Source organism: Marmota marmota, unplaced genomic scaffold (assembly GCF_001458135.2).
Source record: "Marmota marmota marmota unplaced genomic scaffold, marMar, whole genome shotgun sequence".
Classification (NCBI taxonomy): Eukaryota; Metazoa; Chordata; class Mammalia; order Rodentia; family Sciuridae; genus Marmota; species Marmota marmota.
Genome location: NW_026000082.1, coordinates 38,788,429 through 38,804,459, shown reverse-complemented (window position 1 = coordinate 38,804,459; position 16,031 = coordinate 38,788,429). Strand labels below are relative to the sequence as shown.

At 60.0% G+C, this 16,031-nt stretch overlaps 2 protein-coding genes across 2 annotated transcripts in view; one reads left to right on the top strand and one right to left on the bottom strand.

The window, feature by feature from the left end:
* The first annotated feature begins 539 nt into the window (after positions 1 to 539).
* Positions 540 to 8,925, top strand: Ldlrad2 (low density lipoprotein receptor class A domain containing 2). The gene is made up of 5 exons (XM_048782712.1): positions 540 to 636; positions 3,143 to 3,565; positions 6,565 to 6,888; positions 8,355 to 8,504; positions 8,630 to 8,925. The coding sequence occupies exons 1-5, from the start codon at positions 555 to 557 to the stop codon at positions 8,923 to 8,925; spliced, it is 1,275 nt and encodes a 424-aa protein (XP_048638669.1). The 5' UTR covers positions 540 to 554.
* A 338-nt stretch (positions 8,926 to 9,263) lies between these two features.
* The window catches only part of Hspg2 (heparan sulfate proteoglycan 2), a 90,012-nt gene continuing 83,244 nt past the window's right edge, over positions 9,264 to 16,031 (bottom strand). Inside the window, exons 77-91 of the mRNA XM_015484794.1 lie at positions 15,880 to 16,014; positions 15,695 to 15,804; positions 15,484 to 15,592; positions 14,920 to 15,018; positions 14,117 to 14,338; positions 13,614 to 13,858; positions 12,931 to 13,102; positions 12,717 to 12,839; positions 12,563 to 12,619; positions 11,491 to 11,566; positions 11,322 to 11,400; positions 11,110 to 11,180; positions 10,900 to 10,983; positions 10,476 to 10,579; positions 9,264 to 10,339 (exon numbers count right to left, since the gene is read on the bottom strand). Coding sequence (XP_015340280.1) covers positions 10,167 to 10,339; positions 10,476 to 10,579; positions 10,900 to 10,983; positions 11,110 to 11,180; positions 11,322 to 11,400; positions 11,491 to 11,566; positions 12,563 to 12,619; positions 12,717 to 12,839; positions 12,931 to 13,102; positions 13,614 to 13,858; positions 14,117 to 14,338; positions 14,920 to 15,018; positions 15,484 to 15,592; positions 15,695 to 15,804; positions 15,880 to 16,014 — 1,859 coding nt within the window. The 3' untranslated portion in view covers positions 9,264 to 10,166. The remainder of the gene's footprint in view (positions 10,340 to 10,475; positions 10,580 to 10,899; positions 10,984 to 11,109; positions 11,181 to 11,321; positions 11,401 to 11,490; positions 11,567 to 12,562; positions 12,620 to 12,716; positions 12,840 to 12,930; positions 13,103 to 13,613; positions 13,859 to 14,116; positions 14,339 to 14,919; positions 15,019 to 15,483; positions 15,593 to 15,694; positions 15,805 to 15,879; positions 16,015 to 16,031) is intronic.

Here is a 16,031-nt window from a genome sequence, read left to right as displayed (position 1 = left end):
GAGCCGTGACACAATGACCTGCAGACACCAGCCATGGACACCAGTGGAGAAGAACACTTGGGGCAGAGGGGACCTGCTCCGTGTGGCAGGAGCGCAGCCCGTCAAGGAGCAGCTGCCTGGTCCCCTGCTGCTTCTGCACGTGCCCCTTCTCTGGACCCTCAGAGAGGCTCCTTGGGCATCTTCAGCCTCCCCCCAGCTGGGTCTGAAGGCCAAGGCCACAGCTCTCCTGGCCTGGGGCCCTCTCTAGAGGCCCGTGGCTGGGCCGGATCTGAGTTCCTGGTTCCTGTCTGGCACGGGTGAGCCAAGTCCTCCCAACCTCCTCTCCCAGGGCTCCATTCTGGCCCCAAATCTCCATGGCAACCCTCGACACAATCCCGTCCCACAGGAGATGGGTCTAGAAGGGGGAGCCCAGAGACCACAGTGCAGAAGCCACAGTCACTGGTGGACGTGCCTCCCTGTCCTTGTGTCCTGCCAGCTGCCCCATAGTGGGCTAGGCCCGTCCCTGTGGCCCCAAGGATCTTCAGGTCGCCCGCTGCTGGGCACACCATTGCTGGATGGCCGCCTGTGGGCTGCTCCTGCCCCGGAGGCTGCTCCTGCTGGGGATGGCCGCCCTGGCTGCGTCTGCTCCGGAGACAGGTGAGTATGGGCCCAGCCAAGGCACCCAGGAGGCTCAGCCCCGTCACTCTGGAGACTGTGTCCCCCGAGTCCACACTCAGCCCGAGGGACTGGGCCCCCTTGAGTGGAGGGGGCTGGGAAGCCCTGTGCCCAGTCTTGCTTGGTATCCCCATGTCCACCCCAAACCCTTCCAGAGGCCAGAGCTCCAAGTCACCCAGAAGCAGGGGCCTGGGGGCAGGCAGGACAGTTGCTTGAAATGCAAACTATCGTGGCTTGGGAATCAGGTGCCCGTGCACCCTGCCTGTGACACGTCTCTGCCCCTCCTCATCCTTCAACCCTCCAGGTCTCGGGTCCTGCAGCAAAGGGCTGGGTAGGCCTGGTGGTGAGGCAAGGCCTGGGGTGAGCCGGCCCTGGTTCCTACCCAGACCTAAAAAGGACAAGAGGACAAGCGTCAGGGACCACCACTGTGCCTACACGACAAGGTCCCCCACACCAGGCCCTCTGCCTGGCACAGGGAGTGGCCCAATCGACTCACTCTTTCCTTTTTCTTCCTCTATTTTTTCTTTTCCCTTCCTGATACTGGAGAAGGACCAGGGCCTCGCCCAGCTAGGCGAGTACAGTTCCCCTGAGCTCTGCCCGCCCGACCTTTACAAGGTTATTCTACTTTTATTTATATAAAAAACTTATTTCTGGGGACTGAACCCAGGGGTGCTCTACCAGTGAGCTATATATCTGCAGCCCTTTTTTGTTTTTTATCTTTTTTTTTTTTTTAAAGAGAGAATGAGAGAGAGAGAATTTTAATATTTATTTATTTACTTTTTTAGTTTTTGGCGGACACAACATCTTTGTTTGTATGTGGTGCTGAGGATCGAACCCGGGCCGCACGCATGCCAGGCGAGCGCTTTACCACTTGAGCCACATCCCCAGCCCTTGTTTTTTATCTTGAGACAGGGTCTCACTGAGTTGCCCGGTTGGCCTGGCACTTGTGTCCCCTGCCTCAACCTCCCAAGTCACTGGGTTTACGGGCTTGTCTGCCACCCCAGCTCCAATTTCCTCACGTTTTAAATTTGATTTTACTTATTTATATGCGGTGCTGAGAATCGAACTCAGTGCCTCCCCCACGCTAGGCAAGAGTCCTAGCACTGAGCCACGAGCCCGACCCAATTTCTTCCCTTTCTGAACTCCCTCCTTCCAAGGCAGGCTCTGACAACAGCGGGTCTACACAGACACACCCTGAGCCAGGGAAAGACCTCCTCCGTGAAGCCCAACATCCTGGCTGGTCCTGGAGCACCCCCTGGAGCTCCCGCCTTGCCGGGGCGACCCACCTCCTCTTCCATCCCTGCGCTTAGAAAAATCTTCGTAGTGTGGACACTTACACATTTTCTCATCTAATCCTCGCAATTAGAGGGGGATGTTTTGGTCTGTAAGTAATATACTAGATGGAGCTTAAACGTAAAGACACTGTTTCCCTTACGAGAGGCTGAAGCTAGACACAGAGGCGCACACCTGTAATCTTGGTAATTAGGGAGGGCTCAGGCAGGAAGATCAAAAGTTCAAGACCAACCTCAGCCACTTAGTGAAACCCTGCTCAACACAAAACATAAAAAAGACTGGGGCTGTAACTTGGTGGTAAAGCAAGGCTGGGTTCAATCCCCAGTATTGGGGGAAAAAAAAAAAAAAGGTGGCTGAAGGTGATTCCAGAGCTAAGTCAGCAGCTCAACTGTGTCAGCATTTCCCTGTGATTCTCACCACCTCACCTTGTAAGATGACTGCTGCAGCTCCAGACATCTCACCCTCAATCAACTGTTTCAGAAGCCTGAAGAAAAAGGGACTCCTCACCACACAGCACTCCCTCTTTTTTATGGGGAGGAAAACCTAGGAAACTTAGGGTCTCCCAGCAGATCTTCCTTCAGTCTCATTGTTCAGAACCAGGTTACGAGCCCGTTCCTAAGCCTGGCAAAGAAGATTAGGAGTATAAAACTTAGTCCCTTTAGCACCCAAATGTGTCCACTCCATCCTTGAATAAGGTAATAGTAGTAGCTGACACTTAAGTATCTCTTGTTAACTGCCAGGTGCTGCCCGACCCCTGACCAGTCCGCATCCACAATCCGTTGGTTGAGATTCCAACATTCACAGTGCAGCACTAGGCTGGGACTGGCCGGCGGCTGTGGACCGCCCCTGTCTGCCCCACTTGGGGTGACTGTCCGTGGGGGGCGCTGGAGATGGTATTTGCTCTCGGAGAGCTGCTGCGGATGTCATTTGACTGCAGCTTAATAGAACATACATACATCGCGTTAATTTCATTTTTTCTGTGCTGTGGACAATTCTGAAACACACCCAGGGCTGTGGGATAAGGGGTTGTGGAGTTGAATTAAACTAAATCGCTCAGTCCTCACCAAAATTCTGGGATTGCTTAATCATCCTCATTTTCCCTGATGAAACTGAGGCTCGGAGAGGGTGAGACACTTGCTTGGGGTCACAGAGGGCTCAGGTTTGGAATTGACCCGGGGTTTCCCTTTCCCCGCAGCCGACCTGGTGGACCTGTGCGGGCAGGCGTGGCGCGGGGACGCGCTGCTGCTGCGCTCGCACTCCGCGTCCCGCAAGTTCTACTTCGTGGCTCCGCACACGGACTGCGGGTTTTGGATGCACGCAGCAGCCGCAGGCGACAGAATCCGCTTCCAATTCCACTTCTTCCTGGTCTACAGCCTGACCTCGGGGGCCGGGGGGCCCAACTCCTCCCTGGCGCCCGCAGACCCGTGCGCCCCCGGCTCCTACCTGCAGTTCTACGAGGGGCCGCCGGGGGCGCCCCGGCCCCTGGGGCCTCCCCTCTGCGGCCTGACCATCCCGGCCCCCGTGGCATCCTCGAGACGCTCCCTAGGGCTGCGCCTGGTCACTAGAGGCCGCCAGCCCCGCGTGGACTTTGTGGGCGAAGTCACCTCTTTCCGGCTGGGTGAGTTGGGGCTGAAGGGCAGGAGAGGGCCCAGCACACGGGCTGCAGAGAGCAGGGCAAGGTGGGGGCACAGAAGGTGGAGGGCCGTGGGTCCTGACATAGGGTAGGAGGTGGTGACCAGGGGGCAGGGTGGGGTGTCCCAGCGAGGGACATTCCAGACCCAAAGAACCCCGTGAATCTGGCTTCCACCAGATGGCCGCCCTACAGCTGCGGGCACAGCCATGCACACTCACACAGCTCACCAAGTGCACACCCGACCCTCCACCACGCAACACACCACTCACGTCCTACACACCTATGCACAGGAAGTGCCACCTTACACACTTAAACGAGTCACACACTGGTCCTCTCTCCTGCTCAGCCCTTCAGAGGTTTGCAGAGGGCATGGTCAGGCCTCTGGTGATTGCAAGTAATGGACACACACTCAAGCAACAGGGGCCCCTGGGAGGGGAAGTTAAAGGTCCTGATTCATTAAGCACTGCGTGGTCCCCTGGGCTCCGGCAGGCCCCACAGCAACTCTGCTGGCCAGTGATATTATTATTTTTTAAATTTTTGAGATGTTCTCACTACCTTGTGGAAGCTGGCCTCAAACTTGAGATCCTCGTGCCACAGCCTCCCCAGGCCCAGGATTCACAGGCACGTACGTGCTACTGCACCTGGCTTCTGGCCAGAACTGTTACCCTCACATCATGGGTGGGAATTGGTCCAGAAGGTTGGGTGCCTGAGACCTCCCCACCCACAAGTCAAGCTGCTGGCCTTTCATGCTAGAGGATGTTCTTTTCTTTTAGTTTTCGGCGGATACAACATCTTTGTTTGTATGTGGTGCTGAGGATCGAACCCGGGCCGCACACATGCCAGGCGAGCGTGCTACCGCTTGAGCCACATCCCCAGCCCCAAGAGGATGTTCTTCAGTTTAAACTGAGTTTGAGGTTTTAGCCCTGGTGGGTTCTCCTAGGACGGCAGCCACCTGCTGATGTCCCCATCATCTGCAGTGATGGTGAGCAGATCAGCTCCCAAAGCCTGGAAGCTTTATGGCCATTCCCAGGAAATCCCCAGTTAGAGGACTAACAGGACGGTGAGCACTTTCGCGCCAGCACAGGGTCAGGAAGAACCAGGCTTTGACAGCGGGCCCTGGGCAGCCCTGTCACAGCGAGCTGGTGGGAACACACCCACCCACGCCGGCTCATTTGTCCCCTTAGTCAAATGTCTCCTTTCTTCCTCCCTGGAATTGCGCATGCTCTGAATTTCGGATTTTAGACCCCCTTTGCTACCACAGTTGCTGGCTCTGGGATAAACTATATGAGAAACATATATTTGTACCATGGATTGAACCCAGGGGCGCTCAACCAATGAGTCACATCCTCAGCCCTTTATATTTTTTATTTAGAGGCAGGTTCTCACTGAGTTGCTGAGGGCCTTGTTAAGTTGCTGAGGCTGTCCCTAAACTTGTGATCCTTCTGTCTCAGCTTCCAGAGCTGCTGGAATTACAGGCATGTACCCCCTCGCCCAGCAACTTCATGAAGTACCCTAGATCCCTGGGGCCATGACTAATAGCATCTAGAGGGCCCCTCTCTGGGTCCTATAGGCTCTAGATGCCAAAACTCCTGTCCTGTTACAACTCTCCTGCGGTGGGGAGGACATCAGCTGCCCCCTCCTCTCTCACTTCTGTGGCCTCGAGCCACGAAAGTCACAGCTCTTTAGCGTTTTGGAGGGGCTCCAAAAAGTAGGATATTAAGGAATTGGTTCAGGTCTAACTGGATCCAGGAGTTCAGGCGCTGTCTCTGTGGTCCCTTTCTCCGTCCGTGGGTGCACGGTGTGAGTCTGTGTGGTTTCCATCTCAGGCAGCTCCTCTTTGACTTGGCAACAAAGTGACCCTGTAGCTTCAAGTCCACAGTCACCCTTACGGCTCCACCCTCGGGAAATAGAGAGCGAGTGTGTTTTCTTACAGTTCTAGCAAAAGTCCTGAGGCCAAATCTGATCATGGGGCATGTGTCCATTGATGCAGCCAGAAAAGGGAATGCTCTGAATGGCCAGGCCCAGGTCCCATGTGCACAGCTGAGTGTGGTGATGATCAGTCCCAGGTGAGCTAGCTTTGTCCACTGCACGGGTTGCCAGGTGTGCCAACCTGGCTGCCTGACCCTGCGCAGGGAGTCACGCCATTCTCTCCCCTGTGCATGTTTGTTCATTAATGAGTATTAGCTGAGCACCTGCTATGTGCTGCGGGCTGCCCTCGGCTTTAGGGATCGAGCAGTGACCAAAAAAGTAGCTCCCTGCCCCAGCAACTGACCTGGGTGGGGAGAGACCATAAGCAAATCAGCCAGTGAATCTGCTCTGCAGATGCAGCGAGTGCTGCAGAAGACCCCAAATCAGGAGGGAGGGAGGACTATGGGTGAGGGGGTTGGGCTTCCTCAGGATGGGGAAGGTCACACTTGAGTGATGGGAGGAGCATGGGTCAGGGGCTGCCAGGAGACAGAATTCCAGGAGGAGCTGAGGGCAAGTGCAAGGCAAGGTAAAACCCAAGGGTTTGCTGGGGGTGTGAGGCTCACTGAGAAACTCTGTTGAGTTGTGCACACGTGTGCAGACCCACCCGCACCACCATGTGCCGGTGTTAATTTATGAGCACAGGATTTAGAACCAGCTTGCCTCAGACTGACATACAAGCTGTGTGACCTTGGTCAGGGGACTTAACCTCTCTGTGCTTCAGTCTTCTTATCTTAAATGGGGCCAACAGCAGTATGTACTCCATGGGTTTGCTGGGAGGACTAAGTAAGCTGGGGTGAGACGCTTAGAACCCTGCCTGGCACAGAACAGAAACTCAGTGTTAGCTGCCACCACCAGCGGGCTCATCCTCATCCATCTGACCCCTCCTGCCCTTGAGACCGTCCTCATGCTCCTGTCTGGGTGCTCCTGACAGCCCTCTGCTCACACCCCCATCTCCCTACAGGGCCACACGCCCTATGGATCCAGGATCCTCATCCAGCCATCCCCTCTCTCCCCAGGACCCTGTGGAGCCTATTTCCGCTGTCAGAATGGCAGGTGCATCCCACCGAGCCTGGTGTGTGACCCCTGGGGCATGGACAACTGTGGTGACGGCAGTGACCAGGGCTCCTGGCCAGCAGCCAGCTGTAGAGGTCAGTGGCGGGTGTGGCCTGGGCCCTGCAGAACGGCTGCCAGGGAGGCTCTGGGGCAGGAGGTGGGGAGGCAGGAGGTAGGAGGCAGGGGAACCCCAGGGAGGGCTGAGGAGTCGGGCAGCAGCAGAGCTGGAGGCCGGAGCAGCTGGAGTGGGAGCAGCACCGAGAGGAGCCAGTTCAGTGCTTGGACGTGATGGCTAGTGGCAAACGTCTCGGATGGGCCCTGGCCCCGGGTGACATCAAAAGGAGAGATGTTCTGCGTAATTGGAACCGGGGGGCCTCACCCGGCTGCCTGACGTCTGTCCAAGGGTCCTGGGTTCATCACCCTCGAGACACTTTCAAAACCTTCATCGTGGAGACACTGAGGCCTTGGAGAGAGTCCGTGTCTTGCTCAAGGTCACAAAGCAGAGACAACACTCCGGGGCTCTTCTTCAGAGCTCTCAGGATCTCCCCTCGCCTCAGGCCAGGTCTCGGCTTAACTCTTCTTTTTTTGGCACCAGGGATTGAACCCGGAGGCTCTGAACCACTGAGCCGGGTCCCCAGCTCCCCTCCCCCCGCTTTTTAAATATTTTATTTAGAGACAAGGGCTCACTGAGATGCTTAGGGCCTCGCTAAGTTGCTGGGCTGGCTCTCAACTCCTGATCCTCCTGCCGCAGCCCAAGGACTTTCTGTCCGTCTGTCCTCGTCCCTCCCCTAGTCCCTGGAGCAGCTGGGGCTGCCTGGAAACACTGTTCAGATGAGGGGGAGAATGAAACGCTCCCCGCCTCCGGGTCCTTCTCTGTGAGATGGGGGATACGCCCATTCAGAGGCGGCAGGAGCTGGGGGGAGGCACTGCGGGGACAGGGCCCTGCAGAGCGCGGTGCTTAGGGCACAGAAGGTGCTTGGTTTGCCTGTGCACTGTCCCCTCCTGAGAAGGAGCTCGGGAGCCAGGCTGGGGGCGTCAGGGTCACTGCAGGGGAACTGGGCTGCACGAAATGACCTCACAAGAGACAGAGGTACCTTTTTCTTTGGGTCCTGTGACTGCTCCTCTGACCTTAAGGGTCCGCAGAAAGAGAGAGTGTGCAGGCACGTGTGCGCTGACCCCTTTTATTGAGGAGAAACCATTCAAATGCAGCAAGGGGTTGGGTTTGAGGGGTCTGAGTCTAGCAGGTTGCCTGACATCTAGGAAGGCCATACCCAAGGGCACAGTAAGAGAAGGGGACACACAAAGGGCGTTTCAACATTCTATCCCAAACAGGTCAAAGGGGTAGGATTACAAAGGAACAGATGAGTGTAGCTCGACCCCACGGGTGACCCGCCCACACCTGAAGACACGCCCTCAACTTCCTGGACTGGGACAACGTCCAGGTCACTGCAAAATGTACTGAATGTACTGATAGAGATGTAGTGACCAGGGCTAGGGCTGCAGCTCAGTGGAAGAGCGCTCGCCTGGTATGTGACGGTCAGAGCCTCTCACTCCAGGATGGAAGATGCGAGTCACTCAGAGTGGCTCCCACATGGGGGCGTCCAAGCCCCCTCCTCCCCTCCCACTGTGTGACCTTGGCAAGAGACTTCAGCCTGTAAAACGGAAGCACTCAGAGAGGCCAACTCAGAGGCTGCAGGAGGAGGTGCCCAGGAGGGGCGGTCCCTTGTATGCTAGCGGTCACTGCCCGTTGCAGGTCCCTCTGCAGTACCCAGATGGACCAGGAGCACACATGACAACGCCTCTGAGCCCCTGGCTCTCAGCTCTGCAGACCCCCTCCAGATCACGGCCCAGACAAGCCCCCCGGGAAGCGGGAACCCTGCCCAGCAGGACGCAGCTTTGGAAGGTAGACAGACAGACGGCTGTTGGTGACGTGCATTCCTGCTCTTCCCACACTCGTCCCTGTTCAGGTGAGGGGGACGGGGCTGTGGGCCCAGGCTGTGGCTAACTGGACTCCCTTTTTCTGGGCAGGCCCTGGGTTACAGGGGATGGCGCTGGCCTCCTCTCTGCTGCTGGCCTCTGCTGGCCTCCTCGTGGGCCTCCTGTGGTGCTGTTGCTCCCTGGGCTGCCTGGCCTGGGAACCTGGGGTCTATGGCCTCCGCCTCCGACGCAGTGCACCCTGCAACATCTGCCACATGTGTCCTGACCGGGTTGCCCCTGGGGGGCTACGGCAGAGTGGGCTGGCCTTCCAGGATCGGGAGACCGTCCCTAGAGAGGCTATGGGGGTCTGGGGAAGAGAGTGGGCTCTGGGGCCAGACACGCCCTGAGCTCCAAGTCCTGGCTGGCTGGCAGGCCTTGGACAGGTCACTTGTCCCTCTGAGACTCTGTCTACCCCTCTGGAGAACAGTGCAAGTCCCGCTGCCCAGTCGTGAGGAGCTAAAGCACACACAGTAACTGGTCCCGTGGCGTGGGGAAGGGGGACAGCTGTGCCGTGGCTCCTATCTGTGGGATCACGGAAGGGTGCGACTCCATGAGCAGGGCAGGGAGGGGTTTGCTCACCGAGGTCACCCTGCGTCACTCCAGGGTCTCTGTGGCCCAGCTCGGCCCACCCTGGCCCACCCTCAGGTGCAGCCCGGCAGGACTGGTCAAAGACACAGGAGACCCCTGGCGGGGATAGCACCGTTTATTAAGAAAAATCAAGACAAAGACCACAGCAGGGTCCCTTGTAGGACCCTGAGGCCAGGGGTCCAATGCCACAGTCCAGGGCCCGCTGACCCCGCTGGGTCCTGAGGCTCTCAGGCGGGCAGCGCGGTCACTTCCCCTCCTCTCCCTCCAGTCAGGAGTCTCGCTTCCCCAGCCCAAGGCACTGCTCCTCCTGACCAAAGGCTCCCCCACATCCCTGGGCCTTCACCTCCAGATGAGTGGGGGGTGTGGCCTGGTGTGGCAGGAGGCCTCTCAGGGTGGCCTCTGCCTGTGGCAGCTGCCAGTGAGAGTTGGAAGGGGTTTCCCTTGCAGCCCCTGAGGGCAGGGCCCTGGGCTGGGTGTTGGGGTGGGGTGCAGGCCGGAGGGCTTGCGGGGAGGCTGCCGGGGCAGGTGGCCCTGCTGTCTAGGAGGAGGCAGGTTCCACAGCGGGCACTGAAGAGCTCTGGAGAGAGGTGGGCACGGCCACTGCGGCGCCTGCTCTTAGGCCCCAGGTGGTGAGCTAAGGTTTGCTCTCTGTGGAAGAAGGGGTGCCCAAGGGCGGCCCAGATGGCACCCCAACTCTATGATGGGAAGCCCCCTGTGGGCAGGAGAGCAGGGGCAGTTCCACCCAGCCCCCGTGTCGGCCCCGAGTCCTGGTGGCCTTCAGAGGCAACCTACTCCCCTCCTGCCTGCCCGCCCACCCGCCTGCGGCCCTGTCCACGTGTGGGCGGGTGGCGTGCCCACTCCAGTCCAGCCCAGGGCGTAGCAGCAAAGCGTGGCATTGCCTCGGTTTCTTACAAAAAATTCACCATAATAATATTAATAATAATATACTCGATGTGGTTGGCGGGGGCCCTGCCCGGAGTCCGTGTGGGGCAGCAGGTGCCTAGGAGGCGCATGGGCGTGTGTTGGCCCCCGCCTGGGCGCGGTGCTGCAGGTCCAGGGGCTGCGGGGGTGGCGCTCCAGGCCCGGCTGAGTGCAGGACCAGATTCTTGATACAGCCCGTGATGCCCGAGGAGAACCTGCCCCCGGTCAGCGCGGCCACGTTCGGGGCTCCGCCTGTGGGGAGTGGAGTAAGAGGACCTGTTGGCTGCAGAAGCCCAGGAGCCCAGCAGGCCAGGGGACTCCAGGGGACACCAGCATTGCAGGGGGCAGCTCCCTCCCCTGCCAGCAGAAGGCCCAGCACGGGACTTACCGACGTAGACGCTGCCTTTGGTGTTGACTGCCACATTAGGGCCTGGGGACCGCCCGCTGACCAGCTCCTCGCCATCGACCTGGATGGAGCCTCGCCGGCCCTCTCTGTGGTGGAACTGGGTTAGGCCCTCGCCCCGAATTCCCAACCACAGTAACCCCCCCCTCTGGCAGGCTCCAGACAAGCCCCCGCCTGCTCCCAGCGCCTCCCTCTGGAGAGCAGGCCGCGAACCCCACCCGAGCCTGCTCCAGGGTCTTCCCTCTCGCGGCCTCCGCCTCCAGGGCCTTCCCTGAGCCTGCCGGGAGCTGCCCCCTGCTCCACACTTGGCCTCCCAAGCTCAGCGCTACCTCTCTGGGCATCATGGGCATCCTGTCCCCTTGAAGCACCGTGGGCCCTTATCTCCGGTGCCCACTGGGCACATCCTTACCGCAGTGCTGTCACACGATGCCACTCGCCGTCATTGATGGGGTCCTCAGAGACCAGGCGGGCCTCCCCACTGCCTAGCTGGTAGCTGTGGGGACACAGGCCGTGAAGGCGTGAGCTGGGGCAGGACTGGAGGTGCGGCTGGCAAGGGTGGGCACAGTGTTGGGGGTGGCTCTGGGAGTGGCAGCTGCCTGTGGGAGGGGCCAGGACTCACCTGAAGACCAGGTGCCCATTCTGCAGTCCGAGGCTGATGAAGTCCTTGCCGTGGCCGGCCTCTCCCACCTCCTGCCAAGGAAGCACAGGGTCTCTAGGGTCCCCAGCCTAGAAAGCCGAGGTCCTCTAAGGCGGGGGCCTTCACCTTCCTCTCTCCCCTCTGCCCCAGCCTCTGCCCAGGAGTCCTGAGACTCAGGGCCAGTGCCCACTCACCACGCCCTGCCAGAGCAGGAGGCCGCTGGCCGTGCTGGTCCGAACCTCCAGCTCCACAGTCTCGGGTGCTTCAGGCAGGCTGTGGTGGAGGAGAGGGGGAGAGGACAGAAACCTGAGACTCCTGTCCTCCCCCTGGGTCTGCAGGCTGTCCCAACCAACACCTTCTTACCTCCTGGAGAAGACGCGGCTGGGCAGGGAGAGGAAGCCGTTGTCGTGGAAGTAGGCTCCGTACTGCCCGGGGGCATCTGCGAGGTGGGGTGGGAGTGGGGACACACCTGCTCCCATCAGGTCCCCGGGGGTTCCCTGACCCCCCCCCACCCCACTGCCGGGGGCTAGGACCCTGCGGTCCCTGATACCCAGACACCTGGGCAGGCAGAGGGGCCATCAACACCTTTAGGGGTCTGTGAACTGGGAGGGGAAACTCTGCCTCTCTGTGCGTCTTCCTGATACTTCTTCAACCAGGGATGGAGGTGACCAACCAGAGCAGTAGTAGCGGGGCCTGTGACTGTCACTAATATTTGCTTATCACCTTAGAGTAGCCATTTTGTTTAGCTGCAAATGTTTTAAAATATTGTTTCAGTTCCTGCTGTTTTGAAAACAGCAGTAGCTCTTCAGACCACCACAAGACCCTGCTGTTGAATGTGCTAATAAAGAAGCACGTTGTTGCAAATCTAAAAAGTGGTTTGATAACTTCATTTCAGTCTAGCCAGTTTCCTTTGAAATCCTGTGTTTCTTATGTCCTGCAGCTGACAGGGTCCATGGCGGGTGGGCCCGATCCCTGTTGACCAGGGTTTGTCTGACTTGAGCCCTCAAAGCCCCACAGCTTCTGAAACCCCTATTCCTCAGCAAACAGGGACAGCTGGCTGCCCCAGTCCCTGGCCCCGGGCTGTTCCGAGCCCAGGTGATCCTTGGCTTACAGGTGGGAAGCCTGCAACCTGGGCCCGCTGGCTCCAGGGCCACACCACCCCAACACCACCCACTCAGACCCACCGGCAAGCCAGCGGGCAGCACAGGCCTGGCAGGTGCAAGGGCAGGACACTCTGCTACTCTCCACCAAGCACCCAGGAAAACTGCTCAACTTGTGATCCTCCGGCCTCGGCCTCCAGAGCCACTGGGATTACAGGCGCACAGCACTGCGCCTGGCAAGTCCCTCCAAGACTTGTTTTGTTTAGAGGTGGAATTGAGGGTGTGGGTAACTGATGGGACAATGGCTGCTCTGGCTGGCCATAGCAAGTACATACCGTTACCCCCACTGCCTTCAAGATGCCACTCGGACTCTGCCACGTCAGGTCCAGAGCCTGTGGGGAAGGGCAGGTTCTAACTGGTGGGTACAGACACCTGGGGTGTCCAGCCCCTGGGCCCCAGAGGGAGGTGGACAGAAGCCAGGCCTGGTACCTTGTTGGCAGCGTGGGCCAGAGAAGCCAGGGAGACAGAGGCAGCGGGTGCCCTGGCAGGTGCCCCCATGCAGACAGGGCTCCCGGAGCTGGCAGGGGTTCTCCTCGTGCTCACAGAGGTCTCCTGCAGGCCAGGGCAGAGGTGGGTAGGTGGGCAGGAGCTAGAGGTGCCGCTGACCACCTGTGTCCCCAACGCCCCGGGGCAGCTCTTGCACCTTTGAAGCCGTCTTGACACAGGCACTGGAACTCGTACTCGCCAGCGGGCATGCACGTGGCGCCGTGCTGGCAGGGCTGGCGCTCACAGGGGGAGCTGTCGTAGCACTGCCCGATGCCCTGGCTGCCCAGGAAGCTGTAGGTGAGGTCCAGCCGCTTGCCATTCACAGACACCTGCGGGCACAGAGACACGGAGGGACTAAAGGGATGCAGATGGATGAGGCAGCAGAGAGAAGGGCACAGCGGAGAGCAGCTGGGAACCAGGCGCCAAGAACACCTGTGCACCCTGCTGATGCCCAGCACGGTCCTTCCAAGTGAGGGTTAGCATTCCTATATATATCATTTTTTTGGGGGGTACCAGGGATTGAACGCAGAGGCACTCGACCACTGAGCCCCACCCCAGCCTTAATTTATATTTTAGAGACAGGGTCTCACTGAGTTGCTTAGCGCCTCCTCATTGCTAAGGTTGGCTTTGAACCTACGATCCTCGTGCCTCAGCCTCCAGAGCCGCTGGGGTCACAGGCTGTGCCATCGTGCTATTATCCCCATTTTATGGAGGGGAAAACCAAGGTGCAGGGGGGGAGCGGGGNGGGGGGGGGGGAGAGTGGCCCCAGACCAGGGCTAGCTGCAGGTTGGCCCAGTCTGTCCCCTCCCCTCCTGCTCCTCCTCACAGGCGGTTCCTCACCTCGCCCACGCAGCCGCGGAAGTGGGCGCTCACGTTGGCAGCCGGGGAGAGCGGCACTGAGGGCTCCACGCCGCCCAGGTAGAGGAGGGTGTGCAGGTTGAGGCCCTGGCTCTTGCCGGGGGAGGAGCGCAGCACGGGGCGCCCGCCGTCCACCTGCAGGCTGCCGTCCTTGTTGAGACGCTCTGCGGACGCGCGGTGCCAGCGGCCCAGGGCCAGCGGCTCCGTGCTTTGCAGGACAGCCAGACCTGGGGAGAGCGCCAGGTGGAGCTGGGCACCAGGGTTCTGGTCCCCCCACATACAGGGGAGCTTCTGACCTCCTCAGGGGCTGCCCATGGAGGAACCAGGGGCTGCTGAAGGCCACGCAAGGGAAACGTGCAGGGATAGGGACAGCGGCGCGTTGGTTCCTGAATTTGCTCCTTAGCGCCTCCTTGGGGCACGAGAGCCAAAGAGGACACAGGGCTTGGCGCCCAGAGCCTCACCTGCATTTGGTACCAGGTACTTACCTGACCCCAACTCATAGCGAAACTCCAGGTGGCCGCCGACCATGGCCAGGGACACAAAGTCCTCCACAGGCCCGGCCTTCCCCCCACTGAACAGCAAGATGCCTTCAGGTGCCAGCGGCTTGAACTCGACATCCAGGCGCAGCTCGTGGTGTGTGTTGGTGAGGGCGGGCAGCGCCAGGTAGGAGCCAGCGCCCGACATGGACGGTGTGGTCACTGTCACACCTGCAGTAGTCACAGGTCAGCCAGGGGCAGTGGGGACAGTGGAGTCCCAGGTCTCATCCAGGACAGCTACTCAGTCTTACCCTGGGACCCCAGTACCCCTAAGTCCTCAACCCAGAGGCTCAAGAACATGTGGCTGCAGTGCCCAGCAGCCCTGGCCCTGGGGCAGCAGATCAAACTGTAGGGACCACCAATAAGTTAGCCATTCTGGGTGGGGGCGCAGGTAAGGGTTCAGGCTGTAAGCATGAGACAGCATGGCCAAGGGAGCTGAGATTTTTTTCTTTTGGGTACCGGGGATTGAACCCTGGGGTGCTTAACCACTGAACCACATCCCCAGTCCTTTTTTATATTATTTTTTAGAGACAAGGTCTCACTAAACTGCTGAGGCTGGCTTTACACTGCGATCCTCCTGCCTCGGCCTCCTGAGCTGCTGGGATCATAGGCGTGTGCCACCCTGCGCAGCCGATCTGAGGTCTTCCGGGGAATAACTATCCCCTGCAGGGCTCAGTCTGGCCTCTGAGTGCCTGGCCAGCTTCCACAGCCATCACTGAGACCCTGTGGGTGTCACACCTGATTCCACTCACCTTCCTCACACCTCACCCCCGAGCGACCCAGGTGGCAGCGGCAGGTGTAGCCTCGGCCATCGGGCCGGTTCACACAGGTGGCGTCGGGCCCACAGGCCTCTGGGGAGCACAGGGGCCGTGAGGACACTGAGGTCTGCGCTCTGTCCTTTGCACCCTGGGGCTTGGCTTCCCAGGGCCAGGCCAGCTGAGAGGGCCGCCCAGGGCGTGAGGGAGGAGGGATGGGGCCAGAAGAGGCTGCACGGCGGGGACAGCCGGGCGTGAAGAAGTGACTGTGCTTGGGGCTCTCTGAGACTGTACTTGGCCACCGCCCCCGCAAAAAAAGACCACGTTTGGGTAACCGTGTAGGGTGACGGGCTCCTGGGTAATAAGATGGGGAGGTGGCAGGGCCCAGGAGCAGTGACCAGCCGGGGAGAGAACCTGGGGGGCTGCGAAGGGAAGAGTTCAGTTCCTGGGCAGGACTGGTGAGAGGTGGGAGCTCCCCAGAGGTTGGGGAGGGGGTGGGTACAAAGGGGCAGCAGGGGCGGAGGCCAGCACCCAGGGTGACGGGCAGGGCGGGGCACGCACCGGGGTGGCAGTGCAGGGCCTGGGAATGCTCGCAGCGGCTCCCTGTGAAGCCAGACAGACAGACGCACACGTAGCTGCTGCTCTCCGAGTCCTGGCACTGGCCCCCGTTCTGAAAATCAGCCCCCAGAGGTCAGGCCAAGGACGCCCCCGTCCTTCCCCCCTCCCTGCAGGACTCAGGGCAGCCGGTGGGGGGGTGTGGGCATGGCAGGACCTGGCAGGGCCGGTCCCGGCACGTGGGGCAGTGGGAGATGCCGTGCGCAGTGAGGTTGAGGTCCTGGAAGATGGTCTCCTCACCCTGGATGCGCAGCTCCCGGACACAGCCTGGGGGCAGAGGGCAGCATGAGCCAGGGGGCCACAGCCACCGTGCCCCGCAGGCTCCTGGGGGTCCTGCCTTACCTACGAAGCCGCTGCTCAGCCCTGCGTGGGGGATGGCACCGTAGTCGGGGTACCCGCCCAGGTACAGCTCCTCGTTCAGGTCCAGACCCTGGAACTTGCCCTGGGAAGGTGGGGGCGTCAGGGGCGGCCGACGGCCTGGGCAGGGGCGGGCA

What these genes read in the sequence shown, in the direction of transcription:
- Ldlrad2 (XM_048782712.1), top strand. Translation starts at nt 555, where the DNA reads ATGGCCGCCTGTGGGCTGCTCCTGCCCCGGAGGCTGCTCCTGCTGGGG. An exon ending in TGCGTCTGCTCCGGAGACAG is followed by an intron (nt 637 to 3,142) that starts GTGAGTATGGGC and finishes CTTTCCCCGCAG; the next exon opens with CCGACCTGGTGGACCTGTGC. An exon ending in GCAGGACGCAGCTTTGGAAG is followed by an intron (nt 8,505 to 8,629) that starts GTAGACAGACAG and finishes TTTTCTGGGCAG; the next exon opens with GCCCTGGGTTACAGGGGATG.